This window comes from Oncorhynchus keta, chromosome 22 (genome assembly GCF_023373465.1).
Source record: "Oncorhynchus keta strain PuntledgeMale-10-30-2019 chromosome 22, Oket_V2, whole genome shotgun sequence".
NCBI classification, from domain to species: domain Eukaryota; kingdom Metazoa; phylum Chordata; class Actinopteri; order Salmoniformes; family Salmonidae; genus Oncorhynchus; species Oncorhynchus keta.
The window spans coordinates 38,601,996-38,622,191 of NC_068442.1; the positions used below are offsets into that span (position 1 = coordinate 38,601,996).

At 39.8% G+C, this 20,196-nt stretch overlaps 1 protein-coding gene across 3 annotated transcripts; it reads right to left on the minus strand.

The window, feature by feature from the left end:
• Nucleotides 1–255: 255 nt before the first annotated feature.
• Nucleotides 256–19,240, minus strand: dazap1 (DAZ associated protein 1). Of its 3 annotated transcripts, none has more exons than XM_035798946.2 (13): nucleotides 19,055–19,240; nucleotides 17,714–17,754; nucleotides 16,976–17,142; nucleotides 16,410–16,475; nucleotides 15,831–15,935; nucleotides 15,479–15,527; nucleotides 10,749–10,831; nucleotides 6,832–6,979; nucleotides 6,534–6,563; nucleotides 5,814–5,966; nucleotides 5,052–5,219; nucleotides 2,539–2,631; nucleotides 256–1,097 (listed from the first exon to the last, which is right to left on the minus strand). In XM_035798946.2, exons 1-13 carry the CDS (start codon nucleotides 19,084–19,086, stop codon nucleotides 925–927), a joined length of 1,308 nt encoding a protein of 435 aa, XP_035654839.1. In that variant the 5' UTR covers nucleotides 19,087–19,240; the 3' UTR covers nucleotides 256–924. The 3 variants fall into 3 exon arrangements, with proteins under 3 accessions (XP_035654839.1, XP_035654838.1, XP_035654840.1); XM_035798945.2 differs by having other exon boundaries at nucleotides 15,831–15,938; XM_035798947.2 differs by lacking the exon at nucleotides 2,539–2,631 and having other exon boundaries at nucleotides 15,831–15,938; nucleotides 19,055–19,239.
• Nucleotides 19,241–20,196: the final 956 nt, after the last annotated feature.

Genomic DNA, 20,196 nt, shown 5'->3' on the forward strand with positions numbered 1-20,196 from the left:
AAGCCGGAACAGCTCATAGGGCAAGAGGCTAAGTGCCAAGCCGAGACGCATCAGGTCCCATTTTTACAGTCTTCGGTATGACTTGGCCGGGGATCAAATTCACAAACTTCCAATCTCAGGGTGGCAACACTAACTACAAGGCCACTGAGTTGATGGAAGAATCCGGTAGTCTTAACCAATCCCTAGTAGTTATACTCAAACATATTTAGTGACATTTAAGTTGAAGCATTGATGGCCAAGATGCAGGACAGCAACCAGAGGCAGGATATCTTTTATTTGAAATAAGTTCCTTTCTTTTTGCATAAGTGAAAAATGCACTCAAACAGCCACCTGAGGGAAGTCTACATCTTTAAATAAAAAACAAGCAAAGTGTACATTTTTAGTACAAAATTGTCTTAAAAAATTGCACAGATTGTGTATAATATATATATATATTCATATTTTCCATTTTAAACAAACTTTAAAATAAAGGCTCAGAAAGTAAACAAAATCCACCAAATGAAAAATAAAAACATTTTCCCTAGAATTTAAAGCTGAGGAAACTTGAGACCCTGTTTTCATTTCTGTATCCAGCATAAATATACATATCCTTATATATATATATATAATTTTTCCAATCTCTGTGCTATTGTTTGACCAGAAAATCAAAACCTATTGCAAAGTAGTTAAGTCCTACTATAAAACATGGGGGGGAGAAACAAAGGTTATTTCATTTCAACAGGTTATGCAAAAGTCTTACATCAACTTTTACATCAAGTGACATTGTAACAGAAGTAATTGGAATCCCTGGTTTTATGAGTTCACTTTTTCTCAAATTGTGTGTATTTGTGTCCCAAAAAACATCAATCCAGAAATCCAGTTTTGCTTATCACCAGAACACATTTCCCTGACTTTAGAACTGAGCGCTGTGGCGGTTGGAGACGCTCAGCGCCGGTATGGATGGAAGCCCGTTACGTTGTGATTCTGTACACGAGCAAAAACGGCTGCGGCAGCCTGGGGTCCCACTGCCGGTTGTGCTGTTGGTGCCCCGTAAGAGGCAGTCTGCTGGCTGGGGTCTGCGAAAGTATGCCCAAACCCACTCAGGTCCTGACCATAACCTGTGAGGGTGGGTAGGTGGAGAACAGGGAAGAGAGGTTCATTATCAGGATCGTAAATGGTATTAAGTGAAAGTCCCTTATTTGACCTATAATAAATACATTGATCATAGTTTCAGGGCCTTCTAATGTTCATGTTAAATATTGTATTCCTTCCATCGTGAGCCTCCATGAACCTACATTCAGAGTTTGGTTAGCCAATTAGGAATGAGCGCTTCCAGTGTAAATCAATTGACTTATAATTGAGGATTCAAAGATGTAATCTGAACTCTTGTGAAAGGCATAAACAAAAGGAAAACAGTATAACAAATACTTAATCAGTTTTCAGTCACACAAGCACACACATTATTTTTCCAGACACTGGATGGCACCATCTCCCTGCAATCCACTGTAGTCAGAGAAGCAGGGAACTGCATAGACATTCAGTGAAGACAGGTCTGAACAGTTCCAACTCATGTCGGACAGTACAGAATAACAAAAACATTTATGAAATGAAACAATATAAATGGTATAATACAAGGCTGGAAGAAAGAATTAAGAAAAGCTAATAGCAGAGGGGCTAATATGACCAAAGAAATCAAATATAAATTGGGTATTCGTTCACCAGCCAGAAGTTATTTTTTCTTCATACAAAAGTCCCTTAGATTATCATCATTATTTTAGCTGTCATAAGGAGATGGCATATGAAAAACAACAAGTGGATTGACTGCCATCACATTGAATAACAGAGCGCAAGAGAAAAAGTAAACCATGTTAAACATAGTACACCACGAACGCATTTTGCCAATTAGATCATCCCCTTTTTAACAGCAAAGCTATGCAGAGAGAGTGGACAAAGTGAGGACGCAGGTGTTGTTAGTATAACAAACTACAGCTACTACAGGAAATTAGATGTGTAACACTGTTAGATGGAATATTCATACCTTGAGATATGGACAAAAAGAACTCAACCTCAAGTCAATGAATACTGTAGCTGTATTTTAGTATACTCTAGAACAGTGGTATTCGAAGTCGGGGTCGTGGGGGAACAAAAGCTCAGGTGTAGAGACTATTGTATGGGACAATACAAATGTTTTTGAGAAGGAATTAGAAAATGTATTTCTTGGTTTATTTTCATTTTGATAAGATATGAAAACGAATGTAAGATTATTTGTTGATGTAAAATTTTAACGTTAACCATTTTAAGGCTGTGTCGTTATGTGGGGTGGGGTCGTGAGAAATTCTTGGGGAAAACATTGCGTCCCCAGACATTCTGGTGGAAAAAAATGAGGTGCCCGCTGAAAAAGTGTGACTACCACTGGTCTAGGAGTATGTACTTTGTATGCACAAACATACCAAAGTACATGCAGGGGAAAAGTATGCAAGGGAACATTAAAGTTGCAGTTATATGTCTATGTACCGAACTGTACTTTTGGTGGTTGGAAAAGACGATGCTCACACCTACCTGCACTACTTCCTCCCTGCACATCCTGACCATTACTGTGAGAAGGACGCGTTGGTCCGTAGGAAGAGGGCTCCTGAGGGTAGTTACCCAGGCCTATCAGGGAGACGAGGAGACTACGTTGACTGAACCCAGATAAAGAGTCTACTTTACTTTAAAATGGTCCCCTTCTTAAAATGGATTTAGACCTGCCACCTGGGGCTTGGCTTAAATTAACACTTATTACACTCTCTCTGACTGCTGTGAGACTCCTGCTAAAATCAGTGCACACATCCTTATTACACTCTCTCTGACTGCTGTGAGACTCCTGCTAAAATCAGTGCACACATCCTTATTACACTCTCTCTGACTGCTGTGAGACTCCTGCTAAAAATCAGTGCACACATCCTTATTACACTCTCTCTGACTGCTGTGAGACTCCTGCTAAAAATCAGTGCACACATCCTTATTACACTCTCTCTGACTGCTGTGAGACTCCTGCTAAATCACATACACCTTGAATTAGAAACACATGGGGTAGATGGGCTACTTGCTAATGCCCGTTGCTGCCTGTGGCTATGGTTACTGTACTAAATTATTCTAAAATCAGGCGGCTGACGCTAATGGTTAAGAGCAGGATGGGTATGCAAAGCACAAGCATGAAACACCGAACAAGATGGGAATCTCACACCTGACAGTTACAGGGAAATATACAATTTATATAGTCAAATATAAATTATGGTAGAATATAGATATACACACACAGTGACCAGTTTATTAGGTACACCACCCTGTTCACAAAAATGGTTAGCTCCTACAGACAGTGAGTCACGTGGCTGTGGCTTGCTATATAAAGCAGGCAGACAGGCATCGAGGCATTCAGTTACTGTTCAATTGAGCAAAATGAGTGACCTAAGCGACTTTGGGCGTGGCATGATCATTGGTGCCAGTATCTCAGAAGCGGCCGCCCCCTATGGCTTTTCACGCAGCACAGTGTCTAAGGTTTACCAATAATAGTGCGACAAACAAGAAAACATCCAGTCAGCGTCAGTCCTGTGGACAAAAACAGCTCCTTGATAAGAGAGGTCGAAGGAGAATGGCAAGAATCATACGAGCTAACAGGTGGGCCACAAACAGACAAATAATGGAACAGTACAAGTGCAGAAGAGCATCTCGGAACACACAACTTGTTAGTCCTTGTCATGGATGGGCTGTTGCAGCAGACGACCACATCGGGTTCCAATCCTATCAGCTAAAAACAAGAAGAAGCGGCTACAGTGGGCACGTGATCACCAACATCGGACAATTGAGGAGTGGAAAAACGTTGCCTGGTCCGACGAATCCCGGTTCCTGTTGCGCCATGCTGATGGCGGTCAGGATTTGGCGTAAGCAGCATGAGTCCATGGCCCCATAATGCCTGGTGTCAACAGTACAGCTGGTGGTGGTGTAATGTTGTGGGGAATGTTTTTCCTGACACACGTTAGGTCCCTTGTTACCAATTGAACCACATTTGAACGCCACACCTTGTAGAATCCATGCCCCAAAGAATATGGCTGTTCTGGAGGCAAAGAGGGGACAGACCCAGTACTAGATGGATGTACCTAATAAACTGGCCACTGAGTGCACACAGTCTTGAAGAGCTATACACTAAGAGATATTAACAAAGCAATATATCCAAGTCTGTGTCTCCCCATTGTATTTTGTTTACGAAGGATAAATGCCAGTAGGAAATGAGGGGGAACACAGAATGAACTAACTAGGCTACATAAATTAACCTTCCAAACAGCAAGGATTTACCAATGTATTTTGTTTAAAGAGGGAGAGACCTTGTGCAAAAGCCCCGCAATTGATGACAATGCTGGATTTATTGGTACAATAAGTATAATTGGAGAGTAACTGAAAAAATCCTGATACATTTCATAATGATGTATTGCATTGAGTCTTCTCATAACAGCTGTAATCTGTTAGTAGGAAAATATTGGTTTCAGGCCAATTACGCTCAAGAGAAAAATAACATGCAGGATCCATCGACACCAGAGCTCATGCCAGGAGAGAAAAGCCAACCAAGTCAGTGACAAAAAGGGAACAGTTGGCCTAACTGCCTGTCACTTTTGCCAGTAAAATATCTACCTGGTTTATCTGCAGTTTGGTGGGCATTCAAACTCCTCTCAAAAACATTGAGAGGCAGGATGATCTAATTCAAACCTACCATGGGTTACCCATCCCCATTATTCCCCAGCCCCACCTGGAAAAATGCTGAAATGGGTGGCACTGAAGAGTCCTGGGTATGGGTGGGACTTCTATAGGATCTCCATGGCCTGGAGGGTATGTATGCAAGCGTGTGTATGCATGTGATGCCATTAAAGCTAAATTGTACCAAAAGGCAAGCTCCTGCTTGTTTGAGGGTTGCAGTAATGAGCTTTGGCAAGGGAGCGGTTGTTGACCCAATAAAGCATCATAATGAATCCATCCAGTACAGGCCATAATAACAGTAGGGTTGAGGGTGGGGCTGAGGACTTCATGGAGGCTCTACTTACCATACTGGCTGTAAGGGAAGTCTGGCTGTCCCGTGGGTGCTTTGCTCATGTCCTGAGTAGGTGTGGTGGCTGGAGCAAACCCTAGCGGCCCTGTTCCTGGAGTCGTGGGTGGGGGCGGCACTCCTTGTGGTGCATACTGGTCACCATGAGGCGTGCCAAAACTGTACCCTAAACCAGTGCCAGATGGAAGAATCATTATAATGTTGTACATTCTGAACTATCAATGATAAAATGTTAATGTCTCATACAGGTTATCATAATCAAAAGAAACATAACATGATTATTGTAGTAGGAGCTGCAACCCTAGTCATTAACCCTAGGCATTAGGTTTGAGCGATATTACGATATTATCATATATTGGCAATATAAAATAATATATTGTGAAGACTATATTAACGTTCTTGTGAAGACATTAAAATATATTTCAGAACCATAAATGTGTGTGTTACTGTTGCAGACCTGCTATCAATTTATTCAAGACAAAGCTGGCAGTGAAAGTACAATGATTTTCCTCCTTCATTTTCTGATTTAGCTGACTTTCATCAATGCCTGCATATGAAACTCGCACTGACCTTTCAGAGTTACTTAAGAGGTATTTGTAAATGTGTGTATAAGTTTTTAACAAAGCAAAACACTGCAATCGTATTTTGGCCCATAATATTGTTAATCACAATATTTACGATATGAAAACAAAATAATGTACGTAGATGGAAACACAAAAAAAAATAAAAAAAGACAATACAATACAGCACAGCTACTGACCAAACTGAGGTGGTGTACTGTATCCCTGTTGAGCGTAGGCCTGAGGTGCCCCAAACCCCCCCGCCGGGGCCGCTGTGACGAGGAATGCGTTGAATGGCGAGGGGGGCTGTGCGGGAGCTCCACGACCCGCAGATAAAGGGGGCCCGTACCCACCTGAGACAGAACACAACGTATAGTTACGTATATACATACACACATGATGACAGGTGTCTATTGCTACATGTTCAGTCCCAGATATACCCTAGATGAAACCCACTGTCAGCAGACACTGCATATTAGACAATATTTTCAACATGGGGAGAACCGTGTCAAAAATAACAAAAATACAACTTGTATATGAATGTGGTGCATTCTAGAACTCAAGCATTAAAGCTACAATAGCACTTGCTTGACCTAAGATACAGAAACACCGCTGGGATTGTTTGGGGGTTGGTTGTATGATACATGACAAGCAAGGGTGAAGGGAGGTAAGAATCATGAAGCCCATTATCTGTCTTGAGAGGGAAATGAGCAGAGTGACCTCAGCCATTACAGCTGACACCGTGATAACACTGGTGCTTAACGGACAATAACTAATTGGTCAATATGGAAAATACAAAGTGCAAGGCAATGTCTATGTCACAATACTTTCTTGATAAGTTAACTGTCACACAAGACTATTTAAAAAAGCAGGTTAGTGAGATATCTGAAATGTTCATGTGATTCAAGGACAAAACATACCCAAGGGCTGGCCTGTAGACACCCAAACTCCTTCAAAGAGAAAATAGTTGACAGTTTATTTATGCTGGCACAAAACCAATCTCGCAATATGTAATTGGTAACTGTGGTACTGTTGTCAGTAAGTTGACCATTCCTAAAAGTTACATTTCAGTGCTGACCCAGAAATACAATGTTATTGTTATAACATAAGGCATCGGACATTGTAACAGTTTCCAATGCTATCTTTCTTCTAGTTATAAAATAATGTCATGTTCCTGGTCTGAGAGATCGAGCCGTGCCTGGCTGGTCCCCCACTCACCCGGAGGCCCATAACTCTGCTGCCAGCCCTGGGCAGGCTGTGCCGACCAACCATTGGCTGCACTCAGGATGCCTCTGGGTCCCCATTGGTTAGGTCCAAGCTGGCCAGGAGCGTTGCTGTCCCGAGGTTCAGCCTTTTTCACTTCCACCTGGACAAAGGACAAGGAGGGCACACATTGCAAGACCAGTAATTTATCTTCAAAATCCCTTCCTTATCTAAACCCACCCATTACTAATATTTATCTTTAACATATCAGCTTGAGAGGGTTTCAGTTTTACATCTTATCTGAGCCAACACTGCTGCCTAATACAGATAAAAAGTTGCTTAACAATATGTTTCTCAGGTATTTCAGTCACAATAAGGTTTTGATACATCATTTTTATGCAATTGATTTAAAATGGTGCTAAAAACATCATGAAAACTACAGTACAACTGGTCTACCTGAGAAACATAGAATTCCTATTTACTGTTTTTATATGCCCTTTCATTTTTATAAAAACATCTAATGGAAGGTCAAGACTTACCTTTCCCGGGCTAACGCTTAAATAATCTCAATTATGTTTAACTTGGAGTAGAATTTCAGAGGGAAATGGATGTAGAAAGAAATGTGTATCATATCTATCAGAATAAGAGGTACAACATGCAGACAATAGAAATGGATAGTCATAAGTCAATATAGAAATGAATCTTCATACTGTGTCAGATAATGGAGAAAATTGCAATGTTGCTTAATTGACTAATACCCATCTGATTTGCTCATCTCAGACAGAATAGAAGTACCTGGTATTGGACTAGTCTAACGTTCAATGAGGTTGAAAACCTGTTCTTTTAACATGCCAGATGGCTTGTGAGGCTACCAGCCATTATCTGCCCTAAAAAAAGAATTGTAGCGTCACTTGCTGTAGCTAGCCAGCAACAGAGATACCAGCAGTTTACCAGAGCGGAATTTGGGTTTAAAACTAAGGGGGAGACTACATAGAAATAGACTAGGCTCTATAGAGGTTGAGTTATTGAGGTCACCTTGCATGAGAAAAACGAATCGCAATTCTTCCCCTGCTTTAATTAAGGTGGTGCTACTTTCTTTGGCTCCCCTTTCTTCTCTGTCGACCTAATTACAGGCACGTTTCCATGAGTGCCCCCCCGCCTAGCCTATAGCGCAGATACCTGGGTCCTCTCCCTCGGGCATCGCGGCTGGAGTGATGGATACCACGACTTCGATACACTCCCCAACAGCAGACCTGGGATTTGTGCCACAGTTTGATGTGCTCCACTTTCTAATTTTATCACTTTTATTCCCCTAAGTCCCAGCCTAAGGTAATGTCAACTCAAGAAAAATATCTCAAGTCGAGCCCCAATTCCTGCTGGAAATCAGGACAAAGTCAAGGAGAGTCGGTATGAGTACAGCACAATGTAGGTAGGGTCTCATACATCAATCATGAACAGACATGGCTTTAGTTTGTACATTTAATGAGGTCAGAATGGGTTAAACTATGAAACATTTGTAAATAAGTAAAAAATGTCCGTGTGGACATTTAATGTTCTCTTTCAATAAAAGACGTTATGTATCCTCGTTTGGGGGGGAAATCGGAGAGCTGAACTAAATTTTTTCCAAATGTTTAAAATGTATTTTGTCAAGATAATTACTTCTGTAAGAGAGGATGTCTCAGAAGTAGTTATGCAAAGGTGTTTTGTTAAAACTATAAATGATGAATGACTGGACATAAATAAATACAAATGTAAAAACTCTGCTGGTATCACAGAACTGTGGCTTTAGGCACCCAATTAGCTAAGAAATCTCCATTGGGAGAAAGTAGTGAATGAATAGGGGCTTCAACTCGCCCTTGAAAAAGACCCACCCATTTTGGTTGTCAGAATTGATCAACACAGTATGGAGATTCTTAAACTGAGGTCACTTAATTGAGGTTGTTTCACTTTTTAACAAGTTGAATAGGAAATATATCAAATAGCTCAAAAAGTAAGTGACCTGCCAACAAAATAATAAAAAAAATAACTGAACAAGACCAATCCTTTAGGTGATTTCTTTGTGGTAAAATACACACTTATCTCCAGGGGTGAAAGTAAGCCGGTACATCTTCCCGGCAAAAGAAAGTGGATTTACACCGTACCGGTAAAACATGAGCCTATCACAATAATTAAAACAAAATGTCAATAAAACTGTAGGCTTTTACAACATTTATCATAACCGCATGTCAGCCGGATGAAAAATGAGCGAACGGACTTGAAAATGGGTGGTATACAGGCCTACGATGTAAATGCGGTGGTTCAACGAGAACACTGACATTTTTATAAGGCAGATGACTGGCTGAGACTGACACTCGCAGAAAGCAGTAGACATCAATTCAGGCTACAAGTGTAGGCATAATGATAGCTTAATGTCATTACACTTTTGGTGTTTTAAAGGGATAGTTTGGCAAAGTGGCCCTTTATTATCATCATCATCCTTCCTTTTGGCTATGTGGCCCTTTATCATCCTTCCTTTTGGCTATGTGGCCCTTTATCATCCTTCCATTTGGCTATGTGGCCCTTTATCATCCTTCCTTTTGGCTATGTGGCCCTTTATCATCCTTCCTTTTGGCTATGTGGCCCTTTATCATTTTCTTCCCGAGTCTGATGAACTTGTGTATGTAATAATTTTTTATGTACAGTGGGGTTCGATTTGATTGACACCCTTGATACAGATTAGCAATTCTAATACTGAGCTATTTTGTATTAAAAAAAAAATTTGTTTATACTAATACAATTGCCCAGAGAAATAGATATAGTTGAACAAGTCATACTTTTTTTCCTCACAAAAAGGTAGAGGTCAAAATATATGGCACCCCTTTTTTCTCTCAATACCTCACCTTGCGAGGATAACAGCACAAAGCCAATTAACAATTTCTTCATGTGTGCTTGGGGTTAATGTCTTGCCAGAAGATCCACTTGCGGACAAGTTTCAGTCTCCTGGAAGAGGCAACCAAGTTTTTGGATAAAATGTCCTGGTACTGGGTAAAGTTCATGAAGCCAATGACCTTAACAAGGGCCCCAGGACCAGTGGAAGTACAACTACAAGGTGAATTATTGAAAGGTATTGAAAACAGGGCTGTCAATTTTAACACTTAATTTTTTTTTTTATGATTGTCAAACAAAATCTCTCTCTGTGCAACAATAAAATAAAATAATTTCCCAAATGTTTTCTATACAATAACTCAGTATTTTAATTATTTTTATAGTCATTTTTATATGTTTGACAATCAGATTGAAAACATCATGACTGGTTGTGTTTATGCTACATGAAAAGGTTATACATTAATTTAGTAAAATTAGAGATCCTATTAAATGAATAGGGATTCTATACATAATTCTATGATCAGGCCCTCGTAATCGCCTGCAAACACATGAGATCCCGTACCGGGAAGAAATAAAAATCTACTTTCACCCCTGCTTATCTACCATTATATGCTCCAAAACTGGCAACTTGAATCTCAAATGCCAGAGTAAGTATTGTATTTGAAGTAAGATATGGAATATCTTTAACAACCTAAAGGAGAGGTCAAAATAAACAAAGCCTTGGGCGACTACAGGAGTTGTACATAATATTTCAGAGGGGAGACCAAGTCTTTTTTGCAAACAAGTACAAGGCCAATCAGGCCATTGAAAGGTTGCAGCCAAGAAAATAAAATAGTGCCCTGATCTTTAGGAAAATATTTGGAGTACCACATTTCCGTAATCTTCAGCCGTGTCATTATCACATGAAGTTTACAGGAGCTTTAGGCCTTCATGAAAGAGTAACCAACCTCATTGGTGGCCCCTGGAAATAAGAGCTGTAACTCCAAAGGTAACAGCGCCAAACAATGCTTCCCGTCGCCCAAGCCTCTGTTTGATCTTGAGGGTAAAATAAAACTACAACTACACACTTTTTTGCCCATGATGTCGTGAAAATGCATGTTGACAGCCTGGTCCACTGATTGTTCGGCCTCGAAAGTAATAAATCCAAAACCTAGCCAACGACCAAGAGTGAATCAAGGTAGCAGGGTGTTGTGACAACACAAGATGAAGAACAGTATTGGGGTCAGCAAGACAGGGATCCATCAAGATTGAGCTGGAGGCTCCTGGGGCTTGGATGATGTCGCTGACTTGCAGCAACACACAAGTTGAAGTTTGGGGGCTGAGGCACTTATCATCCAATAAACTTTGCACCAATCCTCTCCATGCTAACTCTTAAAAATATTTTTTTAAATACTTCTAACATAGCAAAGTAAATTTAAGTAACATTTGCTTGTACTGCATTCATGCATTATATAGGGGATTGAAAATGTAATTTATATACAACTTTAATATATTTACATGCAGTGCAGTCAGTGGAACTACCAATGAATATAAAAACTATAGATTTTATGACACATTTGAGTGGTCTCAAAGCATTAATTTCTATATTGGATTCCAATTTGACCTGTGCTATTGATGTGACTTCATGTAGTTTCATCCAAACCCCACCTTGATCTGCCCCTTGGTATATTTCTGTGCAGCACAAACTGGCAGCATCCAATGTTAATGCATAACAAAAAATGGAGAAACAGAAACTGTACAATGTCTAAAGATTTCTCCAAGCTTTCCCAAATTTGGTTTTATGTTTTGAGTCAGCCAGGATAAGCCTAAATGGAAAATTACAATATTACTTACAACAGCAACACAAAGATATAGGCCATTTTGTCTTCCGAATGTGTAAGTAACAACTATTGATGCTGTCAAGAGTTTACATGGGGGATAAACAAAGTTCCCTTCAAAACAAGGAGAAAAACCCCACTGTGTGAGGATTCAACACTTACTATATAAAACAAAAACAGTGAAATTAAGTAGCAAACCAACAAAGACTTGATAAAGGATTGATGGTGAATCCTCTGGTAGCTTTACATTGAAATAGACAAAGTCTAACATAGACCCTAGGTTATTCTCACACCCTTTAAGCACAATGACTACAGTCTCTTCATGATATGAAAAAGAGCTCTAGCTGAACTTATGGGTATACAGCACTGTCATTTAGCATAACCATACCATATTTGATTCAACTGTACATTTAGAAGGCAAACATTGGCAAATGTCCTGGTTCTGATAAGGTCTAAGGGGATTACACATCTAAGGCTCTAAAAAAACTTTTCAGAGTTTGCAGTAGCAAAAGCACACAACACTGAACCAGTTTCATTTTGATAAATGTATACCAGTGGCAGAATTGGGTTGTGAGAACATCTCCACTGAGGGGCCTAACCTAATTCCAATACAATGTCCTTTGAGACAAAATAGATTTTGAAACCTCTAATTACATGTCAAGCCTTCCCAAGCCGCCTGATCTACAACGAAAAATACCATCCATCGATGACCTGTCCTTAATCTAGATTCAAAACTTAGTTTAAGCATTTAAAGACATATTGGTAACATTCAAGTCGAACATTTGCTGCAAACTGAAAGCCGCAAACATTCCTAGAAAATATATATTTTTAAATAATACAAGTGTCAAAACATCCTAGGTCCTTCTTAGTGCAACAAAACTCAGTTCATATGATGAATCTAAACTTTGTATACACCCCAAATTGACAGCCTGCACATTCCATTTGGGGATTTTACATCTGGCCTGTACCTCTGTGATACCACTCAGTACACAATAACCTAAAGGAGAAAAGACAAATCTTAAGAGACACCATTAATCACATTCAAACCATTCACAAGAAGGAGAAGAGAGAAAGAAAAATAGAAAGGGCTTACTTACAAAAATACTTAACTTTCTACATATGGGAAAACACATAATATATATATATATTTTTTTAGATATATCAGACATGTCTAAATTAAACAAAAGAAAACTTAGTTCAATGCCGGACTTTAAAAGTATTTTATTAAAAGAAAAGTCTGGGTATTATCCTTGATTATCTTTAAGGTTATTGCTGTGTATCATCGTGTAAATTCAGATGACAAACTATTCTGTTGGTCTCCCCAAAGAGATCAATGGATTCTGAAGGAGAAGAGGGGGAATAAATTATGGAAGTCATTCATGACCACTGCATCATTGCTATGTAGGACAAGTGCAAAAGAAACAGCTCTGAGCAAACAGACCAAACTAATGTATATTTAAACTGTTCTGAGAAAACTGACCAGACTAAACAACATCAACCCATGCTTGTCTTGTCATTCTAACTGTCAACTAATTTAGACAGACTGAGTAAGGACTTCCACTTAAAGCACGTGTCAAACTCATTGTTCCACGGACGGCTGGGTGGCTGTGGGTTTTCGCAATACCCTTGTACTCAATTCATCAATCAAGGTCACTAATTAGTAAAGAACCCCCCTCACCTGGTTGTCTGTCTTAATTGACAGGAAAAAAACAAAAACCCTGTAGACACTTGGCCCACCGAGGAATGAGTTGAACACCCCTGACTTAAAGGGATACTTTGGGATTTTGGCAATGCACCCTTTTATCTACTTCCCAGAGTCAGATTAACTTGTGGATACCATTTGTATGTCTCTGTATCCGGTATGAAGGAAGTTAGAGGTCGTTTTTCAGAATCATCTGCATAATTGTGCTTGTTTACTATCAATACACTAGTGAAGCTCTGCTATTTCAACATTTAAGTCAAACTAAACGAGGAATGTTAGCACTTACAGTGGGGCAAAAAAAGTATTTAGTCAGCCAGCAATTGTGCAAGTTCTCCCACTTAAAAAGATGAGAGAGGCTTGTAATTTATCATAGGTACACTTCAACTATGACAGACAAAATGAGAAAAAAAATCCAGAAAATCACATTGTAGGCTTTCTAATGAATTTATTTGCAAATTATGGTGGAAAATAAGTATTTGGTCAACTACAAACAAGCAAGATTTCTGGCTCTCACAGACCTGTAACTTCTTCTTTAAGAGGCTCCTCTGTCCTCCACTCGTTACCTGTATTAATGGCACCTGTTTGAATTTGTTATCATTATAAAAGACACCTGTCCACAACCTCAAACAGTCACACTCCAATCTCCACTATGGCCAAGACCAAAGAGCTGTCAAAGGACACCAGAAATAAAATTGTAGACCTGCACCAGGCTGGGAAGACAATCTGCAATAGGTAAGCAGCTTGGTTTGAAGAAATCAACTGTGGGAGCAATCATTAGGAAATGGAAGACATACAAGACCACTGATAATCTCCCTCGATCTGGGGCTCCTGCAGTGCCAGATGTGTCCCCCTGCTTAGGCCAGTACATGTCCAGGCCCGTCTGGAGTTTGCTAGAGAGCACTTGGATGATCCAGAAGAAGATTGGGAGAATGTCATATGGTCAGACGAAACCCAAATATAACTTTTTGGTAAAAACTCAACTCGTCGTGTTTGGAGGACAAAGAATGCTGAGTTGCATCCAAAGAACACCATACCTACTGTGAAGCATGGGGGTGGAAACATCCTGCTTTGGGGCTGTTTTTCTGCAAAGGGACCAGGACGACTGATCCGTGTAAAGGAAAGAATGAATGGGGCCATGTATCGTGAGATTTTGAGTGAAAAACTCCTTCCATCAGCAAGGGCATTGAAGATGAAACGTGGCTGGGTCTTTCAGCATGGCAATGATCCCAAACACACCGCCTGGGCAACGATAGAGTGGCTTCGTAAGAAGCATTTCAAGGTCCTGGAGTGGCATAGCCAGTCTCCAGATCTCAACCCCATTGAAAATCTTTGGAGGGAGTTGAAAGTCCGTGTTGCCCAGAAACATCCCCAAAACATCACTGCTCTAGAGGAGATCTGCATGGAGGAATGGGCCAAAATACCAGCAACAGTGTGTGAAAACCTTGTGAAGACTTACAGAAAATGTTTGACCTATGTCATTGCCAACAAAGGGTATATAACAGTATTGAGATAAACTTTTGTTATTGACCAAATGCTTATTTTCCACCATAATTTGCAAATAAATTCATAAAAAATCCTACAATGTGATTTTCTGGATTTGATTTCCTCATTTTGTCTGTCATAGTTGAAGTGTACCTATGATGAAAATTACAGGCCTCTCATCTTTTTAAGTGGGAGAACTTGCACAATTGGTGGCTGACTAAATACTTTTTTGCCCCACTGTATGTCAAAGAATATTAAAGTTTGAAATGAGACCCAAAATCTATTCACACATCCTGAATAACAAAAAACAATAAACCTTCATTTCAATAAGCTTATTTCAAACTACATGTATTACTATAGCATGTTAACATGTTCCTAATAGAACTAAAACGTCTACACAGGCAGCCCAATTTTGATATTCTTTCCACCAAATTGGTCTTTTGACCAATCAGATGGGCTCGTTATCCAATAATAGGGCAAAATATCAGAATTAGGCTACGTGTGTAAATGCAGTCTATATGCATCAGAAGCTGATTCTGTCACACAAAGTCAAGGGAAGATGTCTTAAATGAATGCCAACGTCATTCAACTTTCTCACCATGTAAACAGGTCTGCATGGGGAAAGTTCAATGGTTAAGGATGAAAAAAATGTTCCACCACAAGACACAGGGGGAATAGTTATAATTGAGGGTGGGTGGGGGGAAAATGAATGCGCTTATCCTATTTGGGTCAGAATAGTTTGTCATGAGATTTAGAGATGGGAGGTATGGAAGAGAAAAACGAGATCAGCTTTTACCTCGGGGCCTCTGTTTCTCCGCGTCATAGATCATTACCACCTCTGTGACCTTGGATTACACAAAGGAGAACATGGGCTGCATTAGGATTCAGACCACTAGTATTGCCATAGTATGCATTACTCAGTTGGAACCATAGAAGTAGGAATTAGGATACGAATTTAATTGGCTCTCTATGGTTTGAACACTGACACGTTCTATATCCTCAAATTGATAGCATTTTAACAGAAAAGTATGTTTTTCCTGTGTTCTTCCAATAAGCAGTTCCTGTATTGGATCCTGGTAACTGTTTTAGGTATAAAACAAATGTATAAAGCTATACAATACAGTATACACCATCTTAACAGGACTCACCACTCCAAATCTATTGAAATATTCCCGGAGTTCTGGTTCACCACAGTTATGGGGGATTCCGCCGACAAAGATCTTCTTTGATTTATTGCTGTCAGCTTTGCTGCCCTTCTGAAACAAAGAATGGGGTCTCAAAGCCAGATCGAGAATCACACTGAAGACGAGGCAATTCACCATCATCTAGCTAGACAGTCGAGAAGAAATTAGCTTCCCTCTCCTTTTGCCCTGGGGTATAAATGTCACGTCGATGCAAACACTAGTCCACACAGATCAGGGTGCACTAGTGCCTTCGCTTCAGCGTTACTGAGACAAGCTATTTCAGGATTGCAGCATAATTCATTTTTACAGAATCACTTAGTCTAACAATTACTTGGAAATAATAACATTTTAAGCTCCTTAGCAGAAGTCATGTTAACAGCAATAAGCCTCAGTGTGACAGACGCGATTTCTAGAGGCAGATAGGACCCAGCTTATCAAAGGACAAAAAGGATCCAATTCAATCCATTCTACCCAGGCTTGGTGCCCTATTTCTGTAGAGGACATACAGTACCTAGCCTCCACGAAACGAAATACGCTCCTTACCCAGCCGTCCTTAGTTCGTACTTTTTCAGGTTGCATTCCTCTGGGAGTACATGGCTTCGGGTCAATCTAAAGGCAAAGGATGAAATCTCAGCCTTCAATGAAAAAGCACCTTCAAATGTTCCCTACAATTTATCAGGTGAATTAGACTACTCAAAAAGGCCACATACAAATGGAATAAATTAAATATGTGCAATACAATTAACTTTACAATAAATCACAATTTAATTGCAGGACAATAACCTTTATTATAGCAAAATGGTCATGTTCATATTGCTGCATATAAAACGCACTGTCTGCAGTTAATTATCTGGTAAATGTTGTTAAGCATCTGAACAGGCAACATTCAGCCTGCTTTGCATATAGCTCATCAGAACAGTCCAGGGATGTCCTTCAGAGAGCCAGCCTTTTGTTTTCTGAAGATGCCAGTGTGCGCTATGGGTTCACTATTACTTCATTAGCTCTGTGTAATACTTTACTGAAAAAAGTCCCCATTCCCATGCAGTGCTTAATCCTTATCTCACACTTCACAAAGGGAATCATTGGAAAGACACGTATTTCACACTCACATTTCTGCCATCGAGATTATGGGGTTTGGTCTCCAGTACAGTCCGGACACAGTTGGGGTCTTTGAATTTGACAAAACCAAAGCCCCGGGACTGATTTGTGGTTTTGTCCTTCATGATGACACAATCAACTACTTCCCCATACTGCGAGAAATAGTTTCTCAAAGTTTCTGATAGAAAAGAGGACATTGACATGAGTCGGACGACACCATTACAGAATCCTTTAGGGATATATACAAAGCCTAGTGTCCTGACATTATGGGTAATGTGTTTAAAAGTTCACCGGATGCAAAGCATGAACAATACATTTACATTACAGGCATGTATCTTTGGAGGCAGCAACAAGTAAGAGTCATATAATTCACATTGAAAGCCCCCCACAAGGTAATCCCATGGAAGGACAAACAGAAATACATAGTACTGTGGCTACTGCTCATAACTTCAGAAAACACTGTCAGAGTGAAGAGTGTGATGCAAAGACACACACTGTCTAATCAAGCATGATACAGAGAAGGGCTCTGAATGCCTGTGGCTAAAGAAAAACTAATGTAAAGCTACTAGGTCTGAGCAATTATGAGAAAAGCCTGCATGTGTGGTTTAACTGCAATACATGATAACATGCTACCCTTTGGGTACTCCAGAACAACATTTCCATGCAGACACTTTCATGTTCAAGCACAACACTATCTGCATTGCAATACACCTAATATTGACAGGTTGGTAATTAGACAGCTGACTCACCCTGTGTTGTACTCCAGTCCAAGCCACCCACAAACAGTTTCCTATAAAATTAAGAAAAAAGCCATCCTTTGAGGACACTTGAGATGGTCCATCATTGCTTGGACACAATAAACCAGTCTCAAATGGTTTTGTGGCGTTAATGTGTGACTATTAGTTATGAGACTGTGCCACATAACTATATTTTTTTATGCAACCTTACAATAGCTTGAGTTGTATTTCAGCGGGTGTTTCTATAGGTAGCTTTTGTTTCGTATCAACACAAAACGTCCTAACGTTAGTCCTACACGTGGCTCATTATGCATAGCTATGAACCCTAGGTACTTTCTATTAAAAGGCTGGAATATAGAGGATGACTTGTTTAGCCCCGACAACACTTCAGGTCTTTTTTGTTTTATTCCTACTGCGACGTATCCAGTGCAGGCTAAAATAAGCCAGACATGAGAGACGTTAGCTAGCTAGCTAAAATACATGATCCTTGCTGGATATTGAAAATAGCGTTAACTGCACATCGATCTAGGCTAGCTACATATTTGACATTATACTCTTATCAGCTGTATGCCGACATTCAAAACTAGGCAAGATATCATAGCCTCAACTATAATTTCGTATGGATAATTTAGATAGATCAAACCAACATTATCCAAATCCTCTCAATCCAATGCCCGCTAAATGTCCTGAAAGAGTCCTCTATCAAGTTCATCAAGTGAGTAACAGCGCAATAAAACTCGCGCCAGCAACCAGCTACAATTGAAGACGTTGGCTAGCTAACGTTAGCTAGTTGGCTCTAATATTTTGGGGGGGAAATATGTTAATCTGTCAACTTCAATCAAACTTCTACCATCACACTCAAAATAAAATTGGCAACAACTAACGTAAACATGAAGATAGCAAAGCTTCGACCCCTGATGGTGCGGTGCCCACATTTTTACCACACAATAGCTAACGTTAGCTAAATACAGTAGCTTGCTAGTTAGCCGCTAACATTGTAGCTGCTGACTCGTTTCAGTTTCTATTTAGCTAGGTGGTTTGTTAGCTAAATAGTTGAGTTTTTCAATGAATTATTCAATGACAACTTGAAAAGTAATGTTTAAATGGTATCTAAACCAATGTCATGCGTTTCCAAATGATTAGCTAGTCGTAGCTAGGCTAAAGTCAACTAACGTTCGCTTACTATCTAGATGGCTACCAGTACATATACTTAACAAAATGCTAACTAATGTAGCTAGCTGAGTAAAAGTGGTGATGCGGGTGAGATCTACCACAGTAATAATTAATTCAAGTTAAAAAATGTATATAGCTATTTAACTAATTGTCATTAATTATATGGAGATCACATCTTACCCAACTTCATCTCCGGCTAAGTTGCTGTTCATTTCTAGACTAGTGTGCAGGGAACTGGTGTGCTGTCACCGGTTCGGTGTATTACTTCAGTAGCTACAACCGCCCCTCTACTGTAGCTACTGTACTGATACCAGAGGAAGGTCACTCTGCTTTTGGTTCAAACTGAATCTGCGCAATGACGACATGTTTGCCACGGGGCCACCTGGAAGGGGTAAAAAAAAAAAAAAGAAGAGAAACGAACAGTTCTGGGATATGTAGTTGAAATTCAAGATGTAGTCTCTTTATTGACAAATTCGATCAAAAAAATAAAATAATACTGCCCCGCACAGGCACATAGACTGAGTGCATGCCCTTGACCATGGACCAAGGAGATAGGATGGGTGCCTTTGTAAGCCAACTAGCCTGCACAAAATAAGCAGCCTGGTTATTTTGTTCCAGTAGGTCAGGAGCTACATTTTTCACAAGGACCCCTTTTACAATAGTTTATAGTTTGTTTTCTATGAGTGCAGATTATTGTATGGTAGGCCTAGATCTACATCAATCAGGGGTGCAGATTTAGTTGATCTTGACTCTCCAAGATGACCATCTTGTATCACACTTAGTATGCTTTCATTGCTCTTTGATCTGATTGACAATGACAGCATTATCATCAAAGAGTTCACTGCCACTTGCAACCATTGCTACGCAGGTGACTGATTATACCTCTGACATATACAGTGGTCAACATGGTCTTGCACTTTGACGGCATTCATGGATTTATGGAGGCCATGCAGTGACTTGGCTCTGAAGGGTTGACATAATGATATACATTGAACAAAAATATAAATGCAACACACAACAATTTCTAAGATTTGACTGAGTTACATTTCATATAAGGAAATAAGTTAATTGAAATAAATTCATTCGGCCCTAATCTATGGATTTAACATGATTGGGAATACAAATATTTGTTGGTCACAGATACACGACATGGTCAAAAGTATATGGACACAATAGTGGATTCGGCTATTTCAGCCACACTCATTGCTGACAGGTGTATAAAATCGAGCACACGGCCATGCAATCTCCATAGACAAACATTGGCAGTATAATGGCCCGTGCTACAGTGGCTTTAAGCATGGTATTTTTATTTTGTCTTTTGT